The sequence below is a fragment of the Zonotrichia albicollis genome, chromosome 1, assembly GCF_047830755.1.
Source record: "Zonotrichia albicollis isolate bZonAlb1 chromosome 1, bZonAlb1.hap1, whole genome shotgun sequence".
In the NCBI taxonomy this organism is placed as follows: Eukaryota; Metazoa; Chordata; class Aves; order Passeriformes; family Passerellidae; genus Zonotrichia; species Zonotrichia albicollis.
Window position 1 is genome coordinate 120,885,603 of NC_133819.1, and position 18,719 is coordinate 120,904,321.

Below are 18,719 nucleotides of genomic sequence, written 5' to 3' on the forward strand. Positions count from 1 at the left end.
GGGTCAAGTCCAGATTTTGAAGTTGCATGGCTTCTATCTTGGTGTGAATAGAAAATCATACAAAGGATATTTGAAGTTGCTTGAACTGAAGCTTGTGGATATATTATCATTTACTGAGTACATTTAAAAAAACCCCACCAGATAAAATGAAGTGTACAAAATCAGCCCTCCAGTGATGTTATTCCCAATTCTGTCAGATAACTTGATATGGGATAAAAAGTAAATTGGATATTTCAGCATAAGTAAGATGCTTCAATTTCTTTTGAGAACATGCCATCTGAGCAGGTCCATTTTTAGGGGAATACTAAATAAAAAGCAAGATGACAGCTTTCTAGGTCAGGAACTGCTAGACCTTCATTATTTTAAACAGCTTGGAGCACTGCAATATTTAGCTAGTGTGTGTGTGCATGTGTGCTTTTTCAGAAAATTTTACAACAGGGGTTTGTAACGTTCCAAGGCTATGCTTTGGCAATAAAAAATAATGTCTCATTTATAAAGTGCAGGAACCCAGGGATTTTATTCTCCTGGATGTAACTTCAGTTCCTTTTTTTAAAGTAAAAAGATACTTTAAGAACTGGATTTAGTCAGCTGTTGACTAATGGCTCATAGCTCTTCATGAGGCAGATAATGACTTTGCATAGAATATCAAACTCAATAGAAACAATCACAGTAATGGAAGAAGAAATCTTTGTTGTAGAGTTATTACATGAAAGGAAACACTGGCAACACAGAAAGCTTTCTAAGGAAAACATCACCAGGTTTTGATGAATACTACCTCTTTTGAGGTGCCTGATACTTTTCCTCATCTCTGTAATTGTTTTCGAAAGGTTAAGAAATTTCGGATGATTTTTGATAGCTGAAACTTAATGGGAACTAGAAAGCCATTTAAAGGCTTGTAATAAATTCATATATTGCTACTATATTTCTCTTGGATTGTAATGTCTCTTTTGTACTCCAGATGCCATCTCAAAAAATAAACTTTGTACAGAGCATATGGATCACATTTTAGCCAGAAGGGGAAAAAACTGTTGACTTGGCACTCGGTATTTGTGACCCACGGAGTACTTTTACAGCCAGCCAAGTCATCAGTTTCCTTTTCTGCTAGGCAGTGGCAGCTCTGACTCCTGAAGAACACCTTTGCATGTGAAGCCTGGGTAACTTAACTCTGGCAATGATGAATGGGCACTGCAACTGACTGTAACTTAAAAAATTCAGTGCTCAGCATTGGAACTGTAGCAAACTTGAAAAACTGAAAAATGGATGGCAGGACTGTAATGATGTAGAATTCTATGGAATTATTTAATGGGTCCGTACTCTAGCAAAGTCCTTGAACTGAGTAAGTCAAACTCGAAATAACCAATCAAAAAAGCACACCATTCTCTTGGAGAAAAGACTGAAGGGTGAGAAGCCCACCAACATAACAATGGTAGGAAGCAAGGAGCTCAGATATCACAGACACAGTATAAGAACTGATAAGAACTGGTCATGAGCATCTTAAAATTAGCCCTGTTCATTTGACTCTTTCTCCTTGTTTTTTAGGAAATCCTGTTTTGTGAGGGGAATATATTTTTTAATTGGGATACTTTTAATTTTTTGGTGCCTGTGTGCAAATCCTTTCAGTCATTTCTGTTCTTGTAGGTCACAGCTGAGTGTTATGTAGACGTGCATGCTGTATACTGCTCTTGAAAGAAAAATACCCATGAAATGAAACCAGGACCATAGCAAAGTGCAATACAGAGACTATATTTTATTACTTAGGTTGTAAAGCAATTTAGTGTTCACTTGCTCATACAAAAATGTTGCTGAAAGTAATAAAAAATTCAGGCATGCCTAAACCAGTAATTTTAATCCAAGAGATTTTTTCCTTTGGTATTAAGATGAAAGTGAATTAAACAAGACTATATTAATACCAGTTTTAAAAACTTAAAATATTGTAATTAAATTTTGGAAATGTTTTTCTCCTAACAACTAAGAGGACAGCAGGGACATATCCAGCTTTCTGTGCTTATTTGAAAATCACATGTATTTATTGATTGCTAATTTGGTGTGGCTTGTTGCAAACCTAGCAACAGTTTTTGTGTTTTCTCGGAAAAAAAAGAGTGCTATCAGTGAAGCTCCTTTTCCTATTATACGATGTCACTCAGCCTATGCTCTCTGCAGGAGACACCTGAACTCCCATATTTTAGCACTCAGAAAGCTTTACTGTCAGGGAACTGCTGAAGACCTTCAACTAGGTAACAGTATCATGAAGCTCTTGGTAAGGAACTGTCTGTGTTCGTGTCTCCCTAAAGTACCTAATCCATATCAAAGGATAACCTGTCACTTAAGTCTCATGGGAGCTGTGGGGGTTACAAGATGTGTCTGTTTGGAAAGCTAATTCTACATTTGGCCTTGGAAGCTTTCCCAGCCACAGGAGGGCTGCTACTGTGTCTCCCAAGCCAACTGGAAAATCTAGATTATATGTCTGGGGGAGAATTAAGAGAAGGCAAAATGGGAAAAAGGAAGCAAAAGAAATCCAGCTTGCTAGATATTCAAAAGTCATCTGGACATAGGGCTGGGCAACAAGCTGTAAGTGAATCTGCTGTAGCAGGGGGCTTGGACCAGTCCCTTCCAACCTTCCATTCTGTCATTCAGAGGGAAGGAAGAAAAACCAAACCAAAACACAGAAATCTTCAGAACTCTGAGGTTTTAACAGTGAGATCCTGGCATCTATCTAATTGTACAATATGCAGCCTAGACAGTTATGCTATCTTTAAAACCTCCTTTAATAAATTATATTTTCTATTCATATTGCTGACAGTCTTGTTTCTTTTTTTCAGTCTTCTTCCTAGTCTACACAGAGCAGTGACAGTTTGCAGGTGCTGCTATGGCCACGTCCCTGCAGGTCTGGATGTGCTGCTACTTTGAGAAGTCAGGCTGTGTAGGGCTACAGAAACATATGCTCTCATTTTTGCATCATTGGGGGAGCATCATTTTATGAAGTGGGAGACTTTTACTTATTGAAGCAGTCTGGGTGCTGGTAAGATTTATGAAATTTTACAAACATCCTCATCTGATGGGAATCATTAGCACCACTGCAGAGAACCTGCATCACTGGCAATTATCCCTATGATTGTATGGTCCTCATTAGGCTGATTAAACTAACTTAGCACCATATTATTTAGGTGGCACCGGGCAATACTTTGCTGAAGAGGATAAGCTAAAACTCTGAGCTGATACGAATTTTAGAAGACTATCCACTGAGAATTCAAATTAGAAAAATGTGCCATTTTTAAGTGACTACTATGGAAACAAACACTGCCTCAGTAAGGCTGGGATGAGCACATTCCACCAAACCATTAAAGAATTCTACAGGCTATTGCTTACACTACAGGATGCGCTGCAAGCTCTTTGTAATACACTTACACTTGACCTCCTTCTAGGTAGAAGGTTGAGGTTTAGGTCAGTACTGAGGACTTTGAAGTCAAACAACAGTCAATGTATGTGGGAGCGGAACTCAGGATCTTTTGACTCCTGACAAAATTCATCTCTTTCTTTAGCGGTTTCTGAATCAGGAGATGCTTGTACTCTCACATTTGCAGAACACTGCTTGATGGGGAACAGGCAGCCTGATTCAGCAGATGTGCTGAATGCTCCCAATAGTCTTCAAAGCTGTTTTGTATCTTTTAAAAAGTCCTTATTAGAAAAAGGTATATTTTTTTTGACCAGTTTAATGTTAGTACAGCAGAATCAGTTATTGCAGAACAACAGAAGTGTTCTTTCCCCAAGAAACATGTTTTTGTTTATTCATCTCTAAATAGAGGGAGAAAAAAATCTGGTTATGATCCTGCTTCCAGAAATGGGGGGGATACTGATTACTTGAAGACAGAATAATTCTTTGATGTACCCATTAACTCACTACTTTCTGAAGCCAGTTGATTATTTCTTACTTGCTCCATCGTGCCCTTGGCTGCTTGCTGGAACTCAACACAACCTACGACCAGGATGTACCTGCATAGCTACTCCAATTATTCCATTAAAATGCTGATTGCACCTAATTGGAAATTTCATTAGCATCGTAAGAAAGGTAGCATTTTAAGATTTAAATATAATTGAAACAGAAATTAAGGAAAAGCGCTGGCTGCAGCCTTTCCGTCCCCCTTCCCTGCTGGCAGAGCGACTCGTCTCACTCCTCCGCGACCTTCCCCAGCTGAAGTTTTCTCGTGCGGCTCAGGTGCCTCACGCCGGGCGGCCCGCGGCGCTCACCCCGCCCGGGGCACCGGAGCCAGGCGGGGGCCCCGCCAGCGTCGGCGGGGAGGGCGGGGGGGGCTGCGGCTCCGCCGGGGGCAAGCCCGTCGCCGGGCGGGCAGGGGAGCGGCGGCGGCAGAGCAGAGCAGCCCCCGCCTCCCGCCCGCTCTCCTCCCCCTTCCCCCGCTCCCGCCTTTTGTGCGCCGAGCCCGGGCGTCAACGGGCGCCGGCGGCCGCGGAGCTGACAGGAGCCCGCGGCTATCGGCCTCGGCAGCGGCGCTGTGGCGAGGGCGGCAGCGCTGAGCCGCGGCCGCTCCCGTCACCAAGGCGCTGCCTGGCACAGAAACACAGACAGAGACGGACTGACAGACACACGCAGCGCGGAGCGGCGCGGGCTCGGGGGCCGCCTTTGTAGCTCCTCTCCTCCCTGCACCATCCTCCGCTCCAGGCAGCACCCGCCCGCTGCTCCCTGAGGGCTGCCAGCCCCGCGCCCGGCTAAGCGGGCGACTGGCACCCGGTTCCTTCCCCGCCCCCAGTTACCTGAGTTAGCTCCGTCCCGGGCACTTCGGCGGCGCCTCCGCCCTCTCCCGCTGTGGCAGCCCTTGTGCGGCGGAGGAGTGAGCCGCCAGCAGCCGGAGGGACTGCAGCCGCCGCCGGGGGAGACGAGCTCAAGCCCCCGCCCCCGGAGCTCTTCATGGCGTCTCACCAGCAGACGAGGATCCAAGCCTACCTGGAGAAGAATAAGATCGGTCCCCTCTTCGAGGTAAGGTGCGCTCTTGCCGGCCGGCTCCTGCGCGGTGGGGGCGGGGGTGTCCCCACGATGGCCGCGGCCCCCCGCGCAGCCCGGGTGAACGCAGGGGCGAGGATGAGTTTGAGGCGCTGCTTCGGCTGTGCCGGCACCCCTCACCCTGTCCTGCCGCCCCGCACCACGCTTGTGCCCTCGTGTCCCTCCTCCGATCGCCGGAGCTCCCCGCAGCCCTCCCTTCCCGGCTATCCCGAGCCTGTGCCCCGCTTCTTCGCCCCACCACGATCCCGGGCGGGTCGTCAAACAGGTGCCTGTCCGCCCTCCCGCCCACGGCCCGAATCCCCGGGGCGCGCCCGCGGCGCTGCCGCCTCGCCCCGGCGGCCGCGGGACAGCGGCCCGGCCCCGCCGTCCGGCCGCGGGGAGCCGCGGACCGAGCGCGCTCCCGCCGTGCGCTGTGAGGGAGGCGGCGCTTGCAACCCGCGGCGGCTCCTGGGCGGCCGCGCTGAGCGCCGGGCGCCGCACGGCCCGGGGCGAGCTCCCGGGCGCTGCCCCTTCGTGAGCGGCCAGCGGTGAGGGACAGGTGGGTGCCTCCCGCCGGGAAACACACCCTCTGCACCGAGCGCTCGGAAGGAACTCTGTCCTGCGAAAAGTCCGCGTCGATGGTGTTTTCTGAAATTTTTATCTGCAGTCACACACCGTGTTTTTGCTAGAGATTTAACGTTTTCTCACAGCGATGCACTTGCAGGGATTTGTAGATGCAGAGATGTGCATATTTTACTATTTCAGTACGTAAGCTGTGAATACTTAGAAATTGAAAGGGTGCTAGAGCAATCGTGATTATTACCATTTTATCATCCTGTTTCTCATGCAGTTTTAAACATCAAAATGCACATATATTATGCGCTGCTCTCTGGCAGTATTATCACAAGGCACAAGTCTTTTTTCAGTATTTAACTTGTTCTCAATCAAGCTTACTATGTATGAAATCTCATTCTGGTGGGGTGGACGCCTCATCTTCAGTGTATATTTTACCACCCTCCATGAGAAAGGTTCAAATTTTGTTAGAAAATTGTTCGCTAATGGTCTGTTTTTATATTTTTTGTGTGCATAGGCTGTTGAAATAGACTGTGCTGGTTCAGTGCTAGCAGTATTAGATGTTTTTATTTTGCAGTAAATAAAGTCACATTTGATGGAACAGTAACTGGGTACTAGGGAATAGCAGGTGATTTTTCTAGTTAAGAAATTGAATAAAAATGGAAACATTTGTGTGGTTCAATTCCTGAATAAAATTCTGTTCAATCAGCTGTGTTGCTAGGTCTAAGTACGTAACTGACTCTTGCTTATTTCAATGGGGATTCAGTGCTTTGGGGTTGTTCAAGGGTTAGGCCCTTGACAGCTCCCATTTTCTTCTAAATTTCTTTAACCCATAGGTTTACACATTAAAATTCTAGCAAACCACTTGGCATCTCTGTTCTGAGTCACTGTGTTTTAACCTAGTTTCTCTGTAGTATGAGATGCATGTCTCTGTTTGGATTCTTGTAGGATGTTTCAGTTATCAGTGGTGGAGAAAAAGATTAAGAAGTTGTATTTGTTTCAGCATTTCACGTATCACCACATATTTCACTAATCTTTGTAATGTAGGAATTTCATTCAGAATCTGTGAAAGGCCCTTTGAATAACTGTGCAGGCTGTCTACAGGTTCTTGGTGCACTCATATATACCAGGAAGACTTTTTGGTGTGAAATCTACTTACACCTGAATACTAATGACTGGTTTTAAGATCTAGGGGTATAACATTCCTGTAGCTGTTTGCAGTTATTTTAATCCATTACACTGGGAAGAAGATGATCATAATTCCTATCTCCTCTACTTCCTGACTGGCCATTTAAAATCTACCTGCATATTTAATTTTTTGATGTACTTTTTGTTCTCAACAGTTTATTGAAGATCTGTAGCCTGTGCTTGATCTTGTAGTCCTTAAAAAAAGAAGGGTATTTGAAGTTGATGAGAGTTGATCAAAGACTATGCAGAGATGAATCTTGTACTCCACACTAGTATTACTATTAGATGTGCTTTGTGGTGTTTCAAGAATGCCATGTGTTCACAGGCAGATCAGTCACTAACACATCGGTTTTTCACGTGTCTAAAAGTTCTGACACGTTTCAAAATGAGACCTGTGCTTGGTCTTTCATCCAGGAACAGCTAGCATTTTCTTCTACTGCTTCTGGTTTGGATGCTAATTAACTGTCAGTTGTCATGAATGACAGCCATTTTTTTTTTTTCAGGGAGTACTAATTTTCTAATAGCAACTCAGAACAGAATGGACTTGGATTCATTTTTCTCTCATGTTATCTGTTGAGCAGGTTGTGACTGTAATCGCTCAGTATATGCTTCAAGTCAACATTTTAGGGAGTGCATGAAATAAAAGTGGGAAGCTGAGGGCAGTCACAGGAAGGAAGGGCAGGGAGAGAGGACCTGTGAGCTTTCTGAGATGAGGGGAGGGATAGTGATGCATAAAGAGATTATATTTCATACTTGCATAATGAATAATCACTGATCAGAGGGACTTTACACCATTGATTTTAGACTATTACAAAGGCACAGAATGCTAGGGGTGGAACAGTTGGCCCTGTACTGAAGGTGAAGTACAATTCCACTGCATTACAGTTAAGAGCAGTAATTGCTCTTGCTAGTAGGTCATTGTGTTCCAGTATCCAGGTTGTGTCTCTTTTCTCCATGCTGTCCTGTACTCGTGACCTTCTGTTACAGTGGTTAGGGGTTTTTGTACTTCGTTAACCAGCAGTACCTATTTAAGAATGTCTTTGCTGAAGTTTTGTGTGGTTTGACACTTGAATTATATTCCTAATTTGTGTGAAGGAGAAGTGTTCAAGAGAAGTGTTGACACATGAGATGCAGGAAGACCTTAGGCTCTGCCTTGGTTAGAAAGTTGTTTCCCCCTCTGTAAAGAAATGTGAGGAGAAACTTCCTGGAGAAAGACTTAAGGAGCTTAAGCTGACGCAGCAGGCATTGGTCTTCCAGTGACATGACTACCAGTATATGTTAACACATAGTAGGTAGGAAACCCTATCCACTCAGCTATGAATGTTTACTCAGACCAGATTCACTTGATTCCAAACATTTTTACAAGGTAGATTCTTATTATGGGTTAGAGGTGGGAAGGAGGGTGGGCGGGAATTACTGTGTACATCAGAGAATGTGTCAACTTTGAGATTTGAGACAGGTTGCAAAACAACTTCGATGCTGCAGCCTCATTTTCCCTTTTGAATGTAGGTCCCCAAGTCATGACTTTTCAGAGCTGTTACTTCTATACCATCTCATCTTTCAGGTGTCCAAGATTTTTGCAGGTAAGGTTGCTGTGAACCTATAATGCAGCTTCTGAATGCCCCAGGGCATTCAGGTCTTGTTAGTGCTGACAGTAAGGTCTTAAGTTGACCCCTTATATTCTGTCCGGCTTCATGAGCATCCTTATCCTGTTTTGTGTAGTTTTTGTGTGTTTGGGTTTCTTGTCTTTTTTCCTTTGGTTTTGAAAGCTTAGACATCTTTCTGTAAGAGATTGTTGGCATCTGAGAATACTGCGGTCAGACAACGAGTTTAGATTTGAGGAATGCCCTTCAGAAATGCCTCTTTTCTGGGAGTTTTGTGGTAACACATACCATGGCATTACCTGATTTTTTTTAGCTTCTTTTTTATTTTTTTTCACATTGACTTGGAATGTAACAAGAATTCTAAATATGAATTATTTCTGTGATGAAGCATCACTGTTGTTTTTTTTATTCCATCTTTCTAAAATGTGAACAGGAGGTATGTGCCTAAAATTGGCTAGGACAGAGTATTCAGAATCAGCACCCACTCATTTCTGTCTGACTGAAGTATTGACCCACTTTGCATTTCAAGCATCCAATCCAACAAGTTCTTTTTGTGTGCTAATAATCTCAATGAATAATCCTGCTGCCTTTATCCATACATCTATTCTTCTGTACAAGTGTATCTCTTTGCATCCAGTTGTGCTCTCATTTGGGCAACCTGACACTTACTTTTTGTGAATTTGAAAGCTGGATAAGCACTCTTGAGAACAGATTGCAATAAATCTTCAAGAGCTCTGAGATAAATTTAGTGTTTTGGATTTTTTTTATCTCTCGAACTGCGGCTAAAAAGCATCCAGCAGGTACATTGTTGTTATGCAAACCCGAGAACTGTAATTTCTTTGAGTTATAAAAAGCCAAAATAACTCTTCTCAAAGTAAACATGCCAAACTCCTGTTACTTAAGATTTTTTTTCTCCAAGTAATGTGGGGTTAGAACTGTAATTTTTATTTCAAACAACACAAAGGCTTCGTAATACCACCCTTAGCTTTTTTTTTTTTTTCTTTCTTTAGGACACATAATTACTAAAGCAAATACAATGGGAAGCTGTTCTGTTTGTTTTTTTTTTTAATCTATGGTGGTTTTTCTTTTCCTAAATGAAATAGTATAATTGGTGTATATTATGCAGTGGTGTCAATGATTTAAATAAAATATTTTCACTTAAACGTTGGCCTATTTGGTGATGAACACTATCTCTAGTGCATCTTATGACTGGCTTAGTCAAAGTTTGATGATGAATTTTGGAATTTTGGACTGTCTTCTGAAGCAGTGTTTACCCTTGGTTCTTAAATACACAAAGGTAGATACTGTCAACTTGAATGTCTAATTAACCAGTTCACAATTTCTCACAGTATAAAATTATGTTTCAAGCTGCAATATCTACAATTTGAATGATAGGGGTGAGCTTAAATGATTGTTTTCTTTTGAGGTTGCTCAAAACCTCACAATTTTGAGTATTTTGGTATTATACTTAATGGGTATCACACTTTTGCTAGTGTGAAAGGGCCTGTGTTATGGATTACAGAAATGTATTTAGTGAAGCATTTGATTTCAAGCAGCTAGATGGAGCCTTTGAAAGGCTGAGTTTTTCAGTACTTAGACATCACAAGGATTATTTTAGGCACTAACTGATTAGTCAGTGGCATTGTTTCAGCCTGGCAGTTCCTGTTGCAGGGAAGCCAGGATTAGCTGTTTTTCAAATAATGTGTGGAAGCCAACAGTGATCTAGAAATGCTACAGTCTTACACAGTATGGGATAGGGAATCACAATCAAGTTCTAATTTTTATTTATCTAATTTTGTTGGTGCCTGTTACAGTAAGGTGTTATTGTAGCCTTAATGTGCACTGAAGTAAAAGACCTATTTAAGGGGAATGTAAGTCAAAGGGAAAAATGGTGTAGAGATGTCCTTTGCATTTTTGAGAATTCATCATATAATCTCGTAGTGTCTTAGAAACTTAAGGGAAAACAAATGAAAGACCCTAATTAAATCTACACACTCTTTTCCATTAACAAACAGTTCCATAAGCAATGGCTTCATGCTTATTACTTAGCTTTTGTGGTGACCAACAGGATGCAAATGTCAGAAATTTCCCTGTGGTTGAGACAGTAATAATTCTACTTCCCATGTAATCTAAGATTAGGAAAAAAAATGTTTCTGAATGAGGAAAATTACACTATCTTGCTACCTGACTAGTTACTACCTCTCAGCATTTAAAAGAAGTTGCATTTTTGTGATGTTTACTCCTCTGGGAATTTGTCTTAAGTTAGTTGAAGACTTCAAAAGCACATTGGAAAAAGACAGTGAAAGAGATCATAGATACGGGTATGTACTTGTGTGGCCAAGAACATAGATAGCAATCACATAAACCTCGTTTCCATAGTGCTTGAAATGGAAAAGTGGGCTCTCTTAATTATATTCTTAATTGTTTTTTTTAAATTATTTGGCAACAGACACAGAAATAAATAAAAATCCAAGTAGCAGTTAAATTGGAGGAATTATATCTAAAATACGGAATGATAAGGTAAAAGTACCATAATAGCATCCTTTTGTTATGTTAAGTTTTAATATTTTTAAACTCTCAAAATGACGATTTCTTTGTTTCTTGAGAAGGGGAGCAGAAGGCATAAATATCTTGCATCAAAAAATACCTGGAAAAATGAGAAGTAGTTCTTGCTTGAGTTGGTCTCACCATCATGTATTAGCAAATAGATGATGGCTGCTCAGTGGTAAGGTATAAAGCTAGCAGATATGATATTGATTTTTTTTCTGGTAACCTGTCTAATAATTAATCAGTCTGAATCAAAATAAGCCCATTACTACTGGTCTTCTTTGTTTTTGTTTTATCACATTATGAAATATCTTCAAAGCTTTGGATTAAATTAACAGTATTGAAATAAGTTCTTCAATTGTTTGTTTTTGCTTTTGATTAGTCCAGTTGTTTTGGTACAACAGATCAATGTTAAGTGGCAAATATAAAGTAAAATACTTTGATGGTTTTAACTCAGCCTATAATTTTTTCCAACACACTTTGCTGTTACTTATCTATGCTTTTCCAAGTGAGCCAGATAGTATCCATACTGTGGAGTAAGCACAGTCTCAGCCTTCTGAGACTGTTTGGGAGCTTCTGGGAGGGAAGGGAGCAGTGAGTACCTTAACCAGCATTTCTGCCACACGTGATGTCCTGTTTTACTGTTCTGGAGCACGTGTGTTTCCTAGTTATCTGCTTTATCATGCCATCACTAAAAAGAAACACCTAGACATACACCTGTTATTAGTGTTCCATATTTTAAAAGTGTTACTTAGTAAATGGAAGCTAGAAACATAATATTTAAATTGAATTAGAAACATAATATTTAAGAGTATTTTTAATAACATGTTCTTTTACAATTTGCATCTTACTTTGAATGTTTAGTCAATGTTCTTTCCTTTTTTCCCCAATATATTTTATTTTCACTTGTGTCTTTTTATTTGTCTTATTTATGCAAACACAGAAGTGGGGACTAGTTTCTCATTTTCAATTGTCTAATGATTATTTAGAATTTTTTCATACAGTGATTTTTAATATATTTTTTAAAATCTTATGGTATTTTGTTTTTCTGAGAAAGCATATGTGTTTTTGTATGAAGGAAGGATAGAGATACTTTTTTACCTCTGGACTGCAAGAGGTGTCTGGAAGCATTTTTATGTTCACTAACTTTTGGAACAAATTCTACCCAAACACTTTGGTGTCTGTAATTACTCAGACAAAAACGAGGTGTTCTTTCCTGTACTGGGTATTATCCCCCTTGCAGAGATGCACACTTTTTCTCCTAAGAAATGTGATATGAGCTGTGAAGTATGACAGAAGGAGAGGTTCTATGTTAAGGGTCTCCTCTGCCTGAAACCGTAACCTAGATATGGTTAAAAATGAGTGAAAGCAAGAGCATTTTCAAATGCAGTTGTTGGGAAACCCTTGGGCTCCTGCCTAAAGCAGTGGGCTGTCTCACACATTACTAAAGGCGATGAAAAGCAGCACACAGCTGATAGGAGAAATGAGGATTACAGATTTTCATCCTTGGACACAGGTAAAGATCATGATCACTTGAAATGCACACCTGTGCCTTTGCCAAGACCACCCAACATCCAAATCTGCTCTTACTAGAGAGGGTAATAATATCCTTTAAAAAGGCTTGCAACAGACACATTTTTGATGGCCTTAACTTTTATGTCAGGTCCTGTATGCTGTGCCAATTCTCCTTTTTCTACTCAGTTTCACTGAATACTTATTTTTAGTTCCATCTATAAATGTTCAGGCAGAATCATTTGGCTGTAGTTATGATACCCCTCTGGTTTTGCTCTTCTGTTGATTTGGGCAGTTTTCATCCCTTATTCACATAAGATTCAAATATTATCTTTGCCTTAAACGTAGAGTTTCCAGTGAAACACCTCGGATTTTGGCATATATATATATATTGGGTATAGCACTATGAGGAGATGTGTTACAATGATGAGAAGTGCACATACAAAATGAAGAATGCATGTGCATAAATAGAAGGCTATTTTACATTAGCCACCTCTTAAAAAAAATCTGTTCAGACAGTGGAAACTTTTAATTGTGTATTTAAATGAAACATCCTTTCTCCTTCCTCATTTTCCAGCTCTCTGCAATATTCAATAAATGAAATCACTCTCTTCATAAATGATATTTCTCTATAGTGTCTGGTACAATATACTTACTCTACAATAGCTCTTTTGTTGGCTTTTGTAGGAGCTGCTTTCTAGGGCAGGAATCACAAAAGTTTGGGCCTTTCAACTGTGTTGGAGCCTTTTTAATTGAATCTTGCCTTCTCTCATAGTTTGCTTTACTCCAGATACTCTGATGGTTTAGTATTCAGGACTATGGGCTATGAGGCTGATTTAATAGCCCATTGTTGCAGGTCCTGTTAATCTTCATTTCTGGCTGCACATTCCTGCTGTCCTTGTTCCAGAACTGGTGGTTGTGTCATGTTACAGTTACCCAGTTTGGGAATATGAAATAGAAGAAAATGAAGTCTACAAAGAAGTGAAAATTGTTCAGTAGGCTGAGCTCAGTGGGTCACCCCATAGTCTGATGGGGAATGTGTCATTGACTTGGGAGAGATGTTAGGTGGCCTGAGGGTGAAGGAAGGAGAGAAGGCAACTGCTTTTCTCCAGTAGCAAGCTACTAGGTGGGCATGAGAGATCTGCAAAGCTTGTGTGCTTGTTAGCTTTGTATGGATCTTGTCTTTTAAAGGTGCAGTTCCCCATAGGTTGGGGGAATGTCGTGGAGCTCTGTTGATTCTGTGAAGGAGCAGAAAAGTGAATCGAATAATTAGGGAGGACGGCTGAACAAATTAGAAGGAAACAGACCATACGAATACACCGAGTGTGAGAGTGAGAAAGGACAGGAAATGGGAGGGGGTAGGATGAAAAAAAAATAATGCTATATTGGCAGCATGTTCTTTTTCTTTTCTGTTGTATTTTTATAATCTAATCTTAATCTGTCAAATGGTTACTTGGAATCGGTACTTTCTTTTTTTAAAGAAAGGTTCTAATGGTGGTGGTTGCTAAGAGTATAACCAAAGAGTGAGAAAGACAGGGAAAATATAACTTACTATATATAAAAGTATGTATGTTTTGCAGTGTCTGACTCACACCTCTAGTACTTGATCTTGGATGTATTTCTTAGGCATGGATTTGCCAGAGAGTTAAATTAGGTGTCCATAGCGCCACTATTAATACTGGCTCCTGTACCATGAGCTCCTTCATTAAGAAGGAGCTGCGCTCCAATTTGACAGGCATTGTGCCTCTGCTGACATTTGTATGAATGGAGAGGTAAACAGATTGTGATTGTGAAATATTCCTCTGGTCGGGTATCTCTATCAAAGAAAGAAATTCTGAATGAACGTAAGTTCCATGTTCCTTTAGGTGCACTAGGGCAGGAAAGCTGCTCTGTATTGTTAATAACAGAATTCATCCTATAAGCCTAAATAAGTGGAAGAAGTCTCTTCTGGAGACATGAGAGATGGTTCGCAGAATCTGGAGACATGAGAGATGATTCATAGTACTGAAAAGGAAGGGTAGTTTCAGTTGTAGGTGACCTTTGAAGAGAACCTGTGGAAGCAATTATGCATAGGCCAGTTAGAAAGAGAAAAGGTTTATGATGCAAACTCTGTGATAGTTTTGTAAAGATGGAACTGGGGGCTTTTGTGCAATTAAGGATATTATTTCATTTGAAGGAGAAGAAAAGAGAGATGGGATCATTTCCATGACTGAATGTACTGAGATTTCTCAGCCTGAAATGTGTGTGCATGTGGCTGCTCTATGAAATGCATACAGGCACGCTGAATCATTGGGACAGGCCTGAGAATGCCGTGTGTGCTGGACAGAGATCCCATGTAAATGTGGCAGGTGTTGTGTGTTCCTGTTCAGACACATTGTGTTAATTGCAGTGTCCATTGCGTGTATGACACGCTCAATACATCCAGTGCAACCTGAGTGCTCGTCCTCCTAAGGATTCTGAAGAGCCTTGTCCTTCCTGCATAGTGAGGTCAAAGCAGAGATATTCAGGGAAATGCAAGTGGGGAACTCCAAGGTTTGCAGATGCAGAAATTCCTCTGGTGCGCCATATGAACCACCAGCCATAGTTGTGCTGATGACGTACTTTTGCGTGACATAGAAACACCAGTTAAAAAATTAAAAAAGGTGTTTCAGAGCTCCTCCTAAGTGTGTCATGGTTCAGAATAATGCCATTAGATAGTAATGCCTGTAGTCTAATACAAAGTGTAAGACAATGAAGCTATTTGCAGACAGAAGCTGGATGTAGACTTACCAATAAGGAACAGTGCAGAGAGATAAACACAAAAAGATGACTTAATTGCTAGAGTAACAGATTTAATCTTGATTTCTTATTCCCTGGAGGAGGAATACCTGAAAGAAAAAGACAGCAGGGGAGAAAAAGAAACTCAAGAGAAATTATTTTATTCTATGTTTCCCTGTGATAATAGAAAAAAGATTAGAAAAATAAAGTTGGCCAGAATGAAGATCCACTTAACATGTAGACGCTGAAAAAACGTTAACTAGTAAAGAAAGGAAATAAAATATATAGTAGTTAGGATACTAAAATGATTGTCAGTTATGTGGCTACATTCCTTCTTTTGCTGATGCTGTACTGCTGCATTATTATGTATTACTTTGTGCTTGTGTTTCCCCTTTCTTTGTCTTGTTTGTCTGCATAGAGCCTGCAAACCTCACTGGCTCCTACAGTCTTCACATGGTTTGGAGTTTTAACAGCAAGGCTCATTATGGTCTTTCTGCATTCTCTTCTTTCTTTATGTTGCCTCAGTGCCTGGTAGTGCTATTAATCCCATTAATTGGTGCCACACAATCAAGAAAAAATGGATTTCTCCCTCCTTCTCCACTGCTCAGTGTGGCAATTCAGAGCTCTGAGAAGTCTCAAGGCTGCAGCGCAGTCCATGTGAGCGTCCTGTATTCCCACAGGGAGCCCTGCTGCAGTTGGTGAGACCCTGATTTACAAGAGGAAGGTCTTCACTCATAGCCAGGCAAATGTAGCATAATGTTAAATAAAGAGCAATCAGATCATCAGGAAACTTTAATTGGGCAATCGCTGTCAGGGTTGGGAAGTTACTTTGCAGTCTCGGAAACAAACAAAATGTACATCAGTGACTCACAGACATTGTTTTCTAAATAAAAAAACAATAGAAAATCAAATTAAGAATGCTTTAAAATAGCTCTACAGCTTCAAAACCCTATCATCATCTAAAATAACTCAAATTTCAGCTTCTAGAAATTAAGTGATTTTTAGTTGCCTAAGCCATTGCAGTCTTGATGGTAGAAGAGTCTGATGAGAAATGATGGGCCTAACTCCAGTTCTAGGTATAATTCAATTATCTGTCCTTAATTACTGTTGCTACCCACAGAAAGTCTCCAATTGTTAGTACAGTAGTACCTCTTTAAAAATCCACCTCAGGCTCTAGCTTTCTTGTAAAATATAGACCTTTAGTCCTCTGTTTGAAAACCTGAGCCAGAGGACAGCTCCTTGATGTTGCAGGTTATGTCCCTGGTAGGCTAGTGTCATGGTGACTAAATCCATGTGACAGTTTATATGGAGGAGATAGTCAAAGTGCGAATGACACTTTCAAGAAACATATCAGTTCTGTGTAAGTGTTGAAGTTACCTTGTTTGTGCTAGAAAGTGACTAGTAAGTTGATCCATATGATATAATTATTAGTACTCAGATTTTTTTATGTCTTTAAAATAATTTTTTCCGGTAATTTTTCTATCAGGAAAAATATATTCATTAGTTTGTGGTTTTGGTACACAGAGACTGATGATATTTTTTTTCTTATTTCATAATTACACTTTGCATTAATGGCTTTAATATTGCCATCATACATGTAGTTTAGCTAATCTGTAATTTACAGAGTGGAAAGTGTATCCAGTTTATGTAAGCTGGTATTTATTTAGCTGTCCCCCTTATCTCAGACCTGCTTTATTTGTGGGCATGATAGAAGTGTCAGCCTTAAGCCAGTGCAGCCAATGCACTTGGTCTCAGAGGTCAAACAGTGATGTCTGACATCCTCTCATTTCAGAGCCTTTTTTTTTTTTGCAGCTTGGTACTGACACAGTTCTCTATTTTCAATTGCTCTTTAGAGCTACTATGAGTTCTTTCACATTACTTCCTTAGGTGAGGTTTTTTAAGGACTTGGGCATGCAAGTTAGTTCTAATGGAACAAATAATGGCATTAGACCTCTCTTCTGTTAAAGATGTGCCTGGATGTAATCCTACTGTAGGTGGTCAACAGAGTTTGGTATTTTTCCTCATATAGGTCAACTGTATGTTCACTTCGGCTCATCAGTTGTCTTTTGTTGAAGAATTCTTTTCTGGGCATGATTATAGAACATCCTTCCTCTAAGGAGGAAGTGTCTTGTCTGAAGGAGGTTTTCCAGTGACTGTTTCTGTATGGGGATGCCTTCTTCCTCATGGTGCTTTGCAATGGGCAATACAATTATGGGAAGTAGGGAAGTAGAGTGGGAGGCTTTAGTCTCTTCTGATAGTGATCAGATCTCTCTCTTCGTTTTGTGACATCTAAATGCACTTGTGCACTGGTTAAGCTTTTTTTTCCCTTTTCTTTGTGACTTTGGGTGAAAAAAGAGCATTCAAGTAACAGTTCTACAGTTCCACACAGGATGATGTAGTTGTGTCTAGTTACAGGGAATTGATTTTTGGTTGTTGAACAAAGTTCATGCAGGACTGTCCTGATACACTTGTTTAGATTGAATTTTTGACATTACATACTGCAGGATTAAAATAAAATACAGTATTTCATAAATGAACAAAGCTAAATATTATTTAGATATCTGTGCTGTTCTGATTATGACTACTGAATTATGCCTGATACTTTGTTTTTCCATGCCTTCTGGGGAATACAGTTGTATCTTTTTTCAGGGTGTTCAAACAGTATGTAAAATATTGAACACATTTCAAGGTGTTCAAATAGTATGTAAAATATTACCCTTCCTATATGTAGTTAAATCAATTGTCTGCTGAAAATCTGTATTATCTTAATATTGTATTTTCATCTTCTGGCTGTAGTAAGGAAAAGGTACCCTATCTATTGTGACAGAAATTCTCCTGGCATATTTCAAAGGAGACCTGCCTGATGAGTTTTGAGTCTTCTTCCAAGGCAGCACACAGCCAGTAAATGAGGTGAACAAGTAAATCTGAGGAGAGGGTCTTGGGCCATGCATTTTCAGCAGGGTCATCTTGGTGCCTGCTTGGCAAGCAGAGGTTTTCTGTCCTAGGAGCATCCAGCTGGGCAGCGTGGTGTTCATCTTCAGCAGGTGGTGTCATCTCGTGGGCTCAGACTCAGCCTTGCCAGGTGTGTGTGTGTTTTGAAACCCCAACCCTGAAGGGCCCCTTTTCTGGAGGAATCCCAGACAGCAGCCTGGGAGTGCTTCCCCAAATTGCAGCCATTTTTAGATGGAGACAAACAGTGACTGTAACTTCTCAGGACTGAGGCAGAGCAATGAACCTGGTAGTGCCAGTGGGAAGCAGTTTGGGAACCCTGGAAAGTGGCTGGAGCCATGTAGAGCATGGTACCTCTGTGCTCAGTGTTAACCTTTTCTTTTCTGTGTAATTTTGCCACTTTGTCTCTCCTGCCTGATTCTTCACAGTTCATACTGTATTCCAAACCTGGATGCTTCAAGCCTGCTGCACTGTTTAGGTCAAAATGGACACCTGCACATCTTTTTCCATTTTTCATAGTCTGACTATGATTGGATCTTCATTCTCAGAAGTTTCTTCACCTTGAGTAGCAGAAATATCTATTTAAATTTGACTTG

At 40.9% G+C, this 18,719-nt stretch overlaps 1 protein-coding gene across 10 annotated transcripts in view; it reads left to right on the top strand.

The window, feature by feature from the left end:
* Positions 1-4,312: 4,312 nt before the first annotated feature.
* The window catches only part of C1H8orf34 (chromosome 1 C8orf34 homolog), a 156,672-nt gene continuing 142,265 nt past the window's right edge, over positions 4,313-18,719 (top strand). For 2 of the 10 annotated variants that reach the window (XM_074552033.1, XM_074552042.1), the window contains exon 1: positions 4,319-4,990. In XM_074552033.1, coding sequence (XP_074408134.1) covers positions 4,922-4,990 — 69 coding nt within the window. In that variant the 5' untranslated portion in view covers positions 4,319-4,921. Of the gene's footprint in view, positions 4,996-5,427; positions 5,553-18,719 lie in introns of those variants that run through there. The other 8 variants (XM_074552081.1, XM_074552089.1, XM_074552072.1 and 5 more) reach the window with 7 other exon arrangements.